Raw genomic sequence first — 13,823 nt, 5'->3', positions numbered from 1 at the left:
TACCACCACTGACCTGTCATATTAATTCTCCAACAATCATCTGCTGCTGACTGTGACTCATTTTAAACTCTCATCCAGAAACTTGACTTGATCTCCACTAAAGAGTTCTAAAAGGTGATGACCAACATGTACGACTTTCTATGACAGCAACACTTACAAGAAATCCTTGTGTGGCTTCCCCTCAGCATGAGTGTATTTATACACCATGAATACATAGTGTTACGTGGTTTGCTCTGACTGCCAGAGCAGCAGTCAAAGTCCGTTATATGGAGAAGTTTATGTTGAGGAAGAATGGCAAATAAGGAAGACCAAAACTTATATTATATTATGTATTATATTATGTATTTTATCATCTTGTATCTATGTCTTGCTGCAAAACCAATTGCCCTGTGGGAACAAATAAAGGTGGAAGTTGAGACCAAAACTGTGTGGCTGCAGAAGCAGAGAAAAAAAATAGAAAAGAGGAAGCAGTTAACATCGAAACATCTTCACACATATTTGTCTAACCCAAGTAGATAAAATTTGGTGCTGAGCCACACCGTTGAAGACGGTGAAATGATGGCTGCTGCAGAGCCTGGTGAGACAAAAATCTTATAACTAAACAAACATCTTTATTCTCAGTTTTAACCTTATTGGCAAATATTGTAATCATATTGTAAACATTCATCTTTTCTATTTACAATATCAAAATGTAAACATGAAATGCAAAGTGTGATAGCTAAGTGTTTGTGAGAGTTCATTTTATAATGCATAAAATAATGTATAGATCTGTTTTAATATGGTGTAATTTATTCAGTAACTGTGTTGACCTTATATATATATATATATTTTTCTACCTTCTTGTTTCACTTGTAGTATGTAGTGTACAATCTGTTTGAGTCAATTATTTGATGGTCCCTCACTTTATACACAATGACATGAAGGGGCCTGCCTATCTCCTCAGAAACTTTCAGAGCTGTAGTTCAAATCACTAAATTATGACAAATTTTCACAAATTTAATCTTTGAATTGTTGCTATAGTACTATTACTACTACTATTACGACTACTACTACTACGACTACTACTACTACGACTACTACTAGTACTACTACTACTACTAGTACGACTACAACTACTACTTCATATCAAAGTATTTGCACCAAAGATGAGGAAGATGAAAAAGAAGATTCAGGCTATCATCAGCAATAATTTGTTATTGTATTTCTAAACCTGTTTGAACATTTCTTCATAATTTTACAAATACTTGATCAAATGTTTGAAGGCATAAAGTTTCCATCATTACCACATGTTCATTTTAATTAATCTCAATAAATACTAATCTCAATTCTTACTTAGAGGCACATTCATTTGAATTTATTAATCCCAAATTATTTTTTATACTTTTTTTTGTACAAATGCCACATACTGTAGTGCAATGCGTGACTCCCACTAAAGACCGCACTTGTGTGTCATCAAAATGGTGTTCAGAGGAGAACTTCTCCAAAGCGAACATACACAGGCAGTTGTCAAGGACACTGATGTGTGGGGGGCACATGAAGACGGAGAAAAAGCTCCCATCAGCCTTTTTCACTGAGGACAGTTTTACATGTGGCAGTAGAAAAAGCACAGGTGTAAATAATAAAATTAACAATGACTGAATTACATTTAGCTGCTTCAGTTTCAGGGTCCTGATATTGTGCCTGCTGGCTCATTGTCACACTGTCATGACTTACTAAGATATCGTTAATATTATTAGTAACACCTGTGGTTTTTCTGCTATGACAAGTCAAAATGTCTGTTGTGAAAGAGGCTTATATATTACATATTGCTTACAATGTATTTTATTAAAGATTAGAAACACCTCTCAAATAGAGTTTAGTCAACCACAGATGTGAATATGATTTATATCAGTCATGTTATTTCAAGTAATAGTTTTATATGTTGGAAATACGCTCCACCACCCAAAGTCAAAGCACAGGACTGTAACCTGCTATCACTCTGAAGTTGGTTGGTAAGACAAACTTTTATTATAGACTATGGTGTGTAATGTGAGTAGAAAAAACAATTTAAAAAATAGTACGTAAATGTCATCCTTGAAGTAACCTGTCCTGTTGACAGTCATCATTTTTCGATTCAAGGAAAATTTTAATAATTCTAAAAAAATAAATTAATACATTAAATTAATTAATTAATAATAATATTCATAATAATTGATTAAATTGAATTAATTAAAATATTTATTAGCCAAAGCACTTGGGTTTCTGCTTCACAATTGTTTTCCAATGTCATGTTTAAAAGAACTCTATCGTTAGGCTGAGAGACGTAATAATTACTCTGAGTCTGTGTGATTTCTGCACCCAGGGAGAAAACTGTACAGAGTGGTTGTTGTGAGCCTTGGACTCCTGTGTATCTTACAAGCTGCTCTCAACATTTCCCTGCGTCTTGCTCTCTGTGAGTCCTTTTGAATTGTGTTTGTACGTCCACCCTGTGTCTCCCCTGCATTGAAATTCACCATCTGATTATTATATATAAGACTGTAAAGTGTTAAGTGTCCACTGTTACATATTTCTGTCCAAACATAACAGTTTCGAATAATTCTGTCCTGTTTGGTATTGCAGAGAAAAATGTGTTTAGCTGACATTCAGAGAGAGATACAAGTTTGTGGGCCTTTAGAATCACAAAGCAAAATAATATTAAAACTACTGTTAAAACAAAGCTGTAAGATCAAGTAAGAAGGGTTTGGATCACATTTTGGGCCATTAAGACATTAAACCAAAGTCAGAATTTTCAGCCTGTAAATCTGCTTATATATTAAATGGAAATTCAGTTTTAAAATGAAGTGTCTCCTATGTTGTGGTCATGCTGTAATTCTGTTGCAACTGATGGTAATCTCTCTGTTGTAAATGGCCAATTTATTGCACAATTTGCATGAAAGTCTTTCTTCTCTTTCAGACCATTCTTACAGTACCAGCTACAACACGTTGAAGAGGAACTTGAGTGACTGTGGTTAGTACAGTGATGAACTACACCAACAACAAGGACTTGTATCCGAAGTTGTATAAGTGTAATATTTAGAAAATGCTTCATGTCAGATGAAAGCTGCCATTTAAATGTTGTCAGTGCCAGAAAGACTGGTATCATGATCCACTGATGTACATGGGTTCAGTTTGGGACCAAGAGTTTATAAGTTCCTGAAATGTGTCACTGAGTTAGTTGCTCTTGCAACAGCCAACTGGCCATCAGTGATTCATTCATGGTTGAGCATCAATGGCATCCAATTATTGAATTAAATAAAAATTATATTATATTACAAGCTATGATGATCACGATCACTTGCTCTGACTGCTTCCTAAATGTTCCAGTCTACATATATTTTCATCAGTGTGTAGATCACTTGATCAATGACAACATAGACCTCACCTCAGTTTGTGTTCTCAGGCTACGTTGCAGTCTCTGATATTATCTTCTGTTTGGCAGCACATAAGAGTTTGTGGTTGACTGACTTTTAAAGACAGAGGTACATGTATGGGAAAGTTTATAATCAGAAACAATCAGAGAGTTTAATAGCAGTAACACAACTGATGGCTGTTCAATTAATGCAAAGCTTGTGTGATACTATACCACTGAGAAAGAAGAGGATGGAACATTAAAGCTTTTAGTTCATGCTATTAATTTTGGCCATCAAAGTAAAAATTAAACCCCAGTCAAAATGTTCTGCTTTTAGTCTTGCAGATATAAAGTGACACATATCACCTTGGCTTTGTATGAGGGAATGGTTTATGAACAGTACAACTATATTAAACCACCTATCATTAATAGATTAAAACCATAGCCTGTAAAATATATGGATGTAGCTACCGTGACGTCACCCATTGGTTTCTGAAGAGTGATTTTGAAGCTCAAAGTGGGTGGTCGAATGAAACAAGCCACCTAGCAGCTAGCAACCTGACACTCAAAGCAGCTACTCCCTTAGAAATGCATAACTTTACGACTTAATAAATTTAAACAGGTGAGTTATAAAAAAATTCACCCCCGTACAGTTGTCACGAAAGGGGAAGTTAGCTATAGAGACCAAAACCATTTTTTTTACCAGGCTGTAGACATGTTTATTTCTGCTGTAAAGTTGGTCATTTTAACATGGGGGTCTATGGAGATTGACTCGCTTTTGAAGCCAGCCTCTAGTGGCCACTTGAGGAACTGCAGTTTTTGGCACTTTCCCATTGGCTTCATTTTTCAGCCCCGGAGGTTGCCGCTTGAGTATAACACAATTTCCATATTGTTTTAAAGTATATCATCTCTGTACTTGTGGACATGCTTTGATGCTGTTGCATGACTGCTTCATATTACTGTTTCTGCTCTCAGATAACAAGACACTGGACCTTGAGGCCAGCTTTAAAACCCTCACTGAGGAGAGAGATGAGCTAAAGAAGAAGCTGACTGACTGTGGTAAGTGTGAAAATTAAACTGCACCAAGCAATCACAAAAAGTTTTGCAGTCCATTTGTCACACTTGACAACATGAGCAGCAGAGAAGATTGATATGCAGCCATGTTATGTGCTGTTGTCTCAGCCGACTACTCGTGCTCTGGAAACAATGTCAGCATTATGTGTTGTGTGATGTAAAGGAAAAAAATCTGATTTGATTGATAAAAAAATCAAAAATCCTGTTAATGTTAAAAAAATAAACCAATGTCATTAGTAATGATGGACTGTTGTCGATTTATTGGGATATAGCTGATAAACAAGTGGCAATAATGTACATTTGAACTGATTGATTCTCTTCAAATCTGTTATTAACTGATCATGTAATCATTGTTTATTTAGGGTGTTACATATTTGTCAAAGTTAGATGTTAAAGGACGGGTTCACAGTTTTTCAAGTCTCTCTTAAAACAACAGCCAGGAACCCAAATGAACATTGAAGCAGGTTTTGCTCGCTGTAATCATTCCTCCTGTTCATACTGACCATTAGAAGATCCCCTCCAAACATGTTTACAGTGTAAGTGATGGGGACAAAATCCACAGTCCTCGTTTGAGCAAAGATGTATTTAAAAGTTTATCTGAAGATAATATGATGCTTCAGTCACCTGAGTTAGTCAAATGAAGCAGATATCTTCCACAGTTTCAGTCTTTTTTAATTAAAAGTTTCCCTCTTTGGGTCTCGATGGACAGTGTTTTCCTGTTCAGCTGCAGCGGAAGGATCGTAACAAAAAGAGGGAATTTGGCACTAAAAAAACTTTGAAAGATTTTTCACTTGATTTGACTAATTTGTGCAGCTGCAGCCTCATATCATACATTTTTAAATAAAGATCTTCATGGAAGGAGGACTGTGGATTTTGTCCCCATCACTTACATTGAAAGTGCATTATGAAGAGATCTCTTAATTGCCAATATGAACAGGAGGAATGATTACAGCAAGAAAAACATGTTTCAATGTTCATTCTGACACCTGACTATTGTTTTAGGACAGACTTGAAAAGTTAAGAACTTATCTTTTCTTGTTATGACTCTGTAGATTTCTACTACTGTATAAAAAATTTATAACACTTTGACTCCAAGTCTGTAATATATCATCTTTCTGTTCTTGCATAGATTTCTTTATTATCCCTGTTTGCATATTTCTGAATAATATGATGCAGTTTTGATACCTCAGAGGAAATTTGTTAATTCTTGTTACTGGCGTATTAAGGATTTGTCCTTTTTTTGTTGTTTACAGTTCATGACCAACAAAGATGGAAGTATTTCAGCGGTAGTTTCTATTATATTTCTTCGAACATGAAAACCTGGAATGAGAGTAGAACTGACTGTCTGCAAAGATGGGCGGACCTAGTGGTTGTCAACAGCGAAGAAGAACAGGTCTGTGTGTGTGTGTGTGTGTGTGTGTGTACTAATGGATGAATCAGTGTTTATCACAGACACAGAAAGAGTGAAATATTGATTGAATGCAAGGTCACCAAGGTACAGGATGATGGAAATTGGTTAAATATTTATTGATTATTGTATGTTTCTCTTTAAAAACAAGGAATTCATAAATCAATACCGAAAGACGATGTGGATTGGACTGACTGACAGCGAGAGAGAGGGGACGTGGAAATGGGTGGATGGGACTCCACTGACAACAAGGTTCACACATTAATATTCATTCAAACTAAATCAATCTTTGTAGTGAGACTAAAGCCTCTTTCAAATCACAATAGCAGCTGACTACATTATCAACAGTTTTTAGGGAAATATTTTTGATTTGTCATCGTTTTAAGTTTAGCTTGGCCACATTCTGTGTGTTGCTGTTCATTAAATGTTTGATGGTTTGTGTTCTTTATTAAAACCTCATTTCCTTTGGGTTTGTTTTCAGCTTCTGGCACTCTGGGGAGCCTAACAATACTAATAAAAGTGAAGACTGTGTAGAAACAAAGTTCAGAGACAAAAACAGCTGGAATGATGCAGTATGTGGAAATAGAAACTCATGGATCTGTGAAAAGAAAATGTTTCTGTAACTCAGCTTACACACCACCATATTGATAAATTTCTCCATCTCAATCAATCTGACTCTATAGATTAAAAGGGAATTAAAAATAATTATTTCAGATGGGAAACCAACCACCAATTTTTCAAGCCTATCTTAAAACAGTAGTCAGGTGTGTGTGTGTAGCTACGTTGAAACAGTTTTAACTTGCCGTCATCGTTCCTCCTGTCTGTAACGGCCCCGAGGAGATCTCTTCCTAATGTGATTTCAATGTAAGAAAATAGGGGACAAAATCCACAAAATCCTGTGTAATCTGCAGCAAGTGAGTATCTTCCAAAGTTACAATCTTTTAGTACGACATTCTTTCTTTGTGTTACTGTCCCTAAACTGCAGATTAGCAAAGGATCAGTGGCTCATATTAACTTCAGCTGAATTTAAGAATGAATTTTTACAAAGTACGAGGACGTGTGGATTTTGTCTCCCATTGCTTACATTGGAAATGTGTCAAGAAGGGATCTTTTCACAGTCAGTGCGGATAGGAGGAGACTTGTTTCCATTGTGGTCCCTGATGTAAAGACAGTAGTGATGCAGGAGTCCAGGTGCCAAAAAATCCAGGAATCACAATCATGGCTAAAAGTGTATTAGGTCCACCTAGAGCTGAAACTTATGCAGTAATACAGCAGCCCAGCAACAAATCCACCCTTCATGAAGGTTATAATGTTTAGTTTGTGTTGAAGCTGTATTTGAGAGGTGTTGACTCAACGTCATGGTCATTTTGTAGGTTGTGTCCCTGTTGAATTGTATTGCATTATTGTGAAAAGTGTTTGTAATATTTAGTCTACCATCATTGATACAAATGTAGAGGACAATTTGACTTTAACTTCTTTGCACTGGTTGTCATTTTCTTTCAAAATCCATTTTTAAAATCTTGCTTATTATGTACAAGGTTGATTCAGTTTTAAACACTGTCGCCTTTCATTGTGGACTTTGTACATTCTCAGTGTGTCTGTGTGGGTTTCTTTGGGTCTCTGGTATCTTCCCACAGTCCAGACTCCAGGTTAAGCTCAAAGGGTGACTGAATTTTTGCTGGTGCTTGCTATCTCATAATCTACCTTCTATTGCTTTTATCTATTTTTAATCTGTTGATACAGATCCAGTTTTATTTCTTTGTGTCTAAACATTGTTTTGTTCACTCCTTTTATGTTGTACTTATTATACTTAATATACAATATATATATATATATATATATATAATATGTAATGTCATACTTATTATATTAATTATATTAATATAATACTTATTATATTATTCTCAAATGTACAAATTTCTGTTAACATTACAGCCTCTATGATCGTTTTACCCTTGTATTCCTCTTTATATGAATAAATATTTTTCCTACGTGTGTTTTAAACAACAGCATCTTCTAACCTGAGTGTCCTCAGACTTCTGAGTGATCACCATCAGTTATTGATATGTTAAAAAGGACCTTGATTGATATTGACAAATGCCACCAAAACACTTTTTATAGAGATGAAATACATGCAGATTATAACAGAATCCAACAAAACAGATCATAACCCCAAAAATGACTCAACCTGAAAGTTCTCTAATTACAGATTGAAAACCACAAATGTGTCATAGATATTGGAGATAAAACAGAAAACCACACTGTTTACAGTACATACTGAGTGTAAGGAGGAAGACGCACCAATAAAAACCAAATGTACCAAACTGTATATTTAAAGGTCTTTTAAAAGAAGCAGGTTTACTGAGTCATCTGGTTAACTTTGTTGAGTAAAACACCAGCAAAACTGAAATGTAAAAAGGTCTGTTCAAAAGATGAAGTTATCCTGATAATTCATAATCATGATAATAATTATGATACTGATAATCATGAACTAATAAATACTTTGTTAACACGGATGTTGGCTATTTATTTCCCTGAGAAGGGGAACTAAAGTGCTGTGTGCGCTATGTATGCTTTATTAATGTTGAGAAAATGTTAACTACAGATTACTTGTCAGGAGTGTGTGGTCAAAATCCTTACTGTCTATAAATGTATTAAAAACTGCTGATGATACATGATTACAACTATGTTATACAGTGTTTTCATTAATTGTTTATACGTCAGTTATGAATGCTTCATAATGAGGAGTTACAGGTTTGAATAATACTCACTCTAGTGCTGTGCAGACATGGCAGGATGTGTTTCAGAATAAACATGTTCTTTGTTTTTCTTTCACACAGGAACATACTGTTCAGACCCACAAACATGATTTCTGTGACTATTGCTAAGCATTTTGTCTTTCACAAGTTCATACATGCATTAATACATTTTCATACAATAATTTCCCTCACAGATTTCCGTGTGGGGAAAGAGGTTCAGTCTTCCTGAAATGTATAAAAAAGGGAAGAGTGCATCATAATGACTTCTGCAAAGCTTCAGAACACGGCAAGAGATGAAAAGAGAAATTACGCTTTGGCATTTACACCCTTGAGTGTTGTGATGAGGAAAGCTCATTCTGCTACTCTTGCCTGCATTACTACAATAGGTCAGACATTTTGACCCAGTAAGCTATGACAGTGTGACAGTGAAGCAGCTAAAAATGGAATTCAACCATGATTAATTCATGTATTTACACTTGTGCTTCAAATATTGTGATGTGTCAAAAATGTCTTTTGTGAAGATGGCCTATAGTGTGTAGCATATGTTTAGTCCTCCAAGCCACGTACAAATTTACCTGCAGAGAAGGATTCTAAAACATAACTATCTTCAAGTCCTCCTCTCGGGGTTGTGTTTTTGGTCCCATTTTTCTGTCTATTTACTTGTTTCATTTGTTGTCGTTTATGCAAATCTGGATGCAGAACCTCTCTCAATAACCGGAAGCCGATGGAATCCAACAAAACAGATCATAACCCCAAAAATGACTCAACCTGAAAGTTCTCTAATTACAAATTGAAAACCACAAATGTGTCATAGAAATTGGAGATAAAACAGAAAACCACACTGTTTACAGTACATACTGAGTGTAAGGAGGAAGACACACCATCAATACAACATGCAACAAGGCAAGAAATGTTCTGAAATCATTCAAGGGTTTTTCCAAAAGGGCTCTCCAGGCTGTTAACTGAACATGTCAGAGGAAATCTATGGTTGTCACTATTATGAAAATTTTGGACATTTCAGCCATTAGAAAAGATGTTTAGGAAAGAATTTACATAAAGTACAATTGGTTTTATACTTAACATTTTCTCTTTTATCTTGGTTTTGTGAGTGTCCTTTTGTTCATTTCTGATTTTATTATTTATTTTGTCGTCTGATCTACCTTTTTAGCAGTTCAGTCTTTTGACAGTTATGACCTTGAATAGCGGACCAAGCTACAACAGAAGGCTTTTCACTGCCATTATTTACAGAATGTATTTGATGGCCCGAACTGTTTATTTCAGTTATTTACACATGTATGCTCCTTAAACATGTTTGTGATCTTGATATTTTTTCAAGAATGCATCATCTTTTAACTTTAATATAGTTAAGTACATAGTTATATTATATTTTTTCAGCTGTTGCTAACAATGTTAGAGGAGTTGGGTGAAGCATACTGGACACAAATTTGACCATCAAGCGTTCTAAAAGAGCCTAACTTTTTTTCCCTTGATTTTGATAACAAAAAGAAAAAAAATTAAATGCATGTATGTGAAACATATGTGCTTAGTCTCACACATATAAACTTAAAATCATATACGTTTTCAAGCATACACAGAAAAGCTACTATTTTTCTTTTAATATATAAAGCAAAATCAGGTTTTTGACAGTATCTTGCTCCATACATCACAGTATTAGAGACCATTGTTGGGCTTGAAGCCTCTCCTGAACTGCTGCACTACAGTCTGATGGAACATCACAATGTCTCATACACTGACGCAAGAAGGATGTAATGATATCTGCAAATGTACTACATGCAATGCCGGTTTTAGCCAGTAGAGGTCAATACAGAATCGTGATAGTGGCACATAACCAGGAAGTAGGGAATAGTGGGGATTGAAATGTAGTAATATTTATTGTTTGGAAGATGAACAACACAAAGGAAAGTGATTATTTACATTTAAGGCTGTGCTTTGGTGCCACCTGCTGGACATTTAAATGGGTGAATGAGGTTATTTTACTGACTGTGTCTGATTAGACCTCTTCTCAGGACAGTGTGGATGTTCACAGACTGTGCCTAACGAACCTTTTTCACAGAAGACACTTTGACATGTCACAGTAGGACAAGCACATTTATAACTAATGAAATTAATAATGGCTGAATTGCATTTAGTTGCTTCAGTTTCAGGGTGCTGCTATTTTGCCTGTTGGCTCACTGTTACTCAGGTGTTACTGGGACATTTGAATATAACAGAGCCATTTTTAGTTGTATTAGTAACACCTGTGCTTTTCCTGACGTGACAAACCAAAATGTCTGCTGTGAAAAAGGTCTGTTGACATCTCCCTTCAAGAAATATATATAATTGCAATTTTTCTGACCAATACTGTGATTTCAATAGCAACAATTTTCTAAAAATTAAATTACAATTAAACAACATATAGTTACACCAAACCTTATCACAAACTTATTTTGTTTCTACATTGCAGTAATGTAATCAGATAAAACACTTAACAATACAAAATGATACATTACACACACAAAAAATAATACATTAGTGATATACTTGACACTACACAATTATATTCAAATATAATCATGATGTAAAAAAGTGGTGTTAAATTTTGATAACTGCTGAGCAACTGGGCAGTTATTGGAAAGTCATGTCAGTCATGTTTTGACAGCCTGATATCTGGCCTCTAATGATGAGATAATGTTAACATTCACTTCACAGTGTGACTGGACAAGCTTCACAGCTCTGAATCCTGGAGGTCTCAATTCAGAGCTTTTAAAACAATGTGATGTGCTTAAAAGTTTAACTGACAATTCTGTTCAAATGTCTGTTCAACAGTGGTGTTTTATTCTTTTACAACTTTGACTCTTGACACAGGCATATAGGAGAACATGACAGCAAGCAACAGCCAAGATTTCTTTTTTGTTGTTTCTTGAACTCATATAATTAATGTTAATTAACAACACCTGAGTAAATCTGCCACAGACATTTGTTATTATAGCGATGAAACAAACAGTTGCCGACTTCAACTTTGCTACAGTTTATCAAGATATGTAACTTACATTTCAAATGGTGCACACTTTCAAATAGCATATAAAAATCAATATAAAAATGATCAATTGTTCAGCCTTGTCTTGTTCTCTTGTTTTGGTCACATGTGACGACTTGTGATACCTTTATCATGGACATTTTAAGAGAACTATGATTTTGATAGTTTACCATATACAGTGTACATTTGATCACAAGCAAATCTATAATATATAAAAGGATGTAGAGCAAGTCTCTAATTGTTTTTATTTTTTTAGTTATCAACACATGGTCCAATTTGCTTATTGTTTCCGAAGCTTTCAAACACATCATGTTGCTTTCCTCAGCAGTTGGAGTAGTTCAGTTGTCATGGAGATAGTTGTTATCATGAGACCCAAGTGTGGAATAATAATATTTGTTTGTATATAGGTGGGAAAAGGTAACCCCTGCTGTTCAAGGATGGCGTCTGTCATTGGATGTGAACATCCCCCTTTTTTCCACAGTCATTGATGAACTTCTTGCCTGTATTTGGCACATAAACAGCAAATGAAGAAACATTGTTAAACACCATCACCTATGTGATACTTTCAGCAACATCTGAGTAAAGTACTTACACAGGAAGACCAGAGCTATGAGTGCAGTCAGGAGGAGAAGACACAGCAGACCCAGAAACACTGCAACACCTCTGCAGGAAACCTTTTTTGCACCTGGATCTATAATGTAATATTTGTCATTAGTTTGTTTTTCAATATCAAATCAAATAAATTTAGGTCAACATTTGTTTTATCTTGTGTCACAAATACAGCAGATTATAGACAGTCCACAGTCTTTACTCCAAATATTTTTACACTGTAACTTATTATGCTTAATATTTAATTCATTTTAAATATTGATACTTTATTTCCTTAATTATAATGATGATTTCCTTAATTATTAATTACCAATTACTCTGTTGCTTCTGTTGACTTTGTATGTGTGTCACATTTTGTACATCTCCTCCTGAGGTCTCCCTTTTTTCAGCCCATTGCCATAAATGAAGTGAGTTTTTTTTTCTAAGGATAGAGGTTGTTTTATGTTTTACAGATTCTAAAACCCTCTAAGACATTTATTTCAGGCTATATAAATAACATTGACTTGAACTTCACTTGATATACTGTAGGAAAAACTGAAAGAGATACAATGAATAAAGAAAAACATATTACTTTAAGTTAGTCTGATTTTTATGTAGACACAAAGCTGAGAAGAGAAGTCACAAGGTTTTCTGGTGCCCTCGGCTCCTTTGACTGAGTGCTTGGATAGTTACCACAAGTAGTTTGTGATTTTAATAATGCAACATGATGTTCAAAGAAGCAAAAGTCATATCATTAAAAGTCTGTTGAAAGGCAACCATCCCAAAGTGTGATTTTTGTATAATTCAACATCAATTTACATTCAAGCACACATTTACATAGCCTTGTATGTTATTGGCACTGTGGGTTTCTTCAGTTCTTTAGCTAAAACCATTAATAGCCAGTTGAAACAGGGTTCTACCAGGAAAATGCAGCTGAATCAGGTGCTTCTCAGTTCAAGGACAGCAGACTGCAGACAGCAGAAGAGAGTTTATTACTGGACTTCCAGAGAACACAAGGGAGTGGAGCACATTTAATTGTGCAAACACACTAATGTTTTGACACTACTGTTCTCACTCTGACTCTGACAAAGACACAGTAGTGTCGAAATGTTGTCCCTTTTGTTCTCTGGAAGTCCAGTAATAAACAGTCTCTTCCCCTTTGTCTCTTGCTCTATGACCCTTTCTCCACATAACTGTTTCTCACACAAGTCATTTTAGTCTTTGTTTTTCCTTGAGACAAGTTGTTTTTGAAAATATTGTCTATTCTGTTTGTGTAAAGAATGTCGCGTACACGTGTGTGTTTGTTTGCTGTAATAATTACCTGAAAGTGCCGTTTCAGATCTTTCTGGCTCCAGAGTGTGGATCAACACATTTTCATAAATAATTTCTGAATTTCTTATCTCCCTTTTACGCTTGCTGCACATCTCTGCATTGACATAGACATCCATCTGTGGATCCATGATGTTCAATTGTACTGACAGTTCAGTTTTGTTCTATGGTGCCTAAAGCTATCAAAGTCTACAGAGTAACTCTGCTCATGGTAAAACCTTCTAAAAGAGAATATGCATACTACTTACAGGTGTGATTCTC

The 13,823-nt window shown here is 35.2% G+C and overlaps 1 protein-coding gene across 2 annotated transcripts; it reads left to right on the top strand.

Moving 5' to 3' along the window:
* Positions 1–448: 448 nt before the first annotated feature.
* On the top strand, positions 449–7,631 carry LOC137175509 (CD209 antigen-like protein E). Of its 2 annotated transcripts, XM_067581171.1 has the most exons (7): positions 449–577; positions 2,342–2,431; positions 2,933–2,986; positions 4,343–4,426; positions 5,695–5,834; positions 6,001–6,101; positions 6,331–7,631. In XM_067581171.1, exons 1-7 carry the CDS (start codon positions 556–558, stop codon positions 6,470–6,472), a joined length of 633 nt encoding a protein of 210 aa, XP_067437272.1. In that variant the 5' UTR covers positions 449–555; the 3' UTR covers positions 6,473–7,631. The 2 variants fall into 2 exon arrangements, with proteins under 2 accessions (XP_067437272.1, XP_067437282.1); XM_067581181.1 differs by lacking the exon at positions 2,933–2,986.
* The last annotated feature ends 6,192 nt before the right edge of the window (positions 7,632–13,823 follow it).

The sequence above is a fragment of the Thunnus thynnus genome, chromosome 3 (genome assembly GCF_963924715.1).
Source record: "Thunnus thynnus chromosome 3, fThuThy2.1, whole genome shotgun sequence".
NCBI classification, from domain to species: Eukaryota; Metazoa; Chordata; class Actinopteri; order Scombriformes; family Scombridae; genus Thunnus; species Thunnus thynnus.
This window is presented reverse-complemented; position numbering and strand designations above follow the sequence as displayed.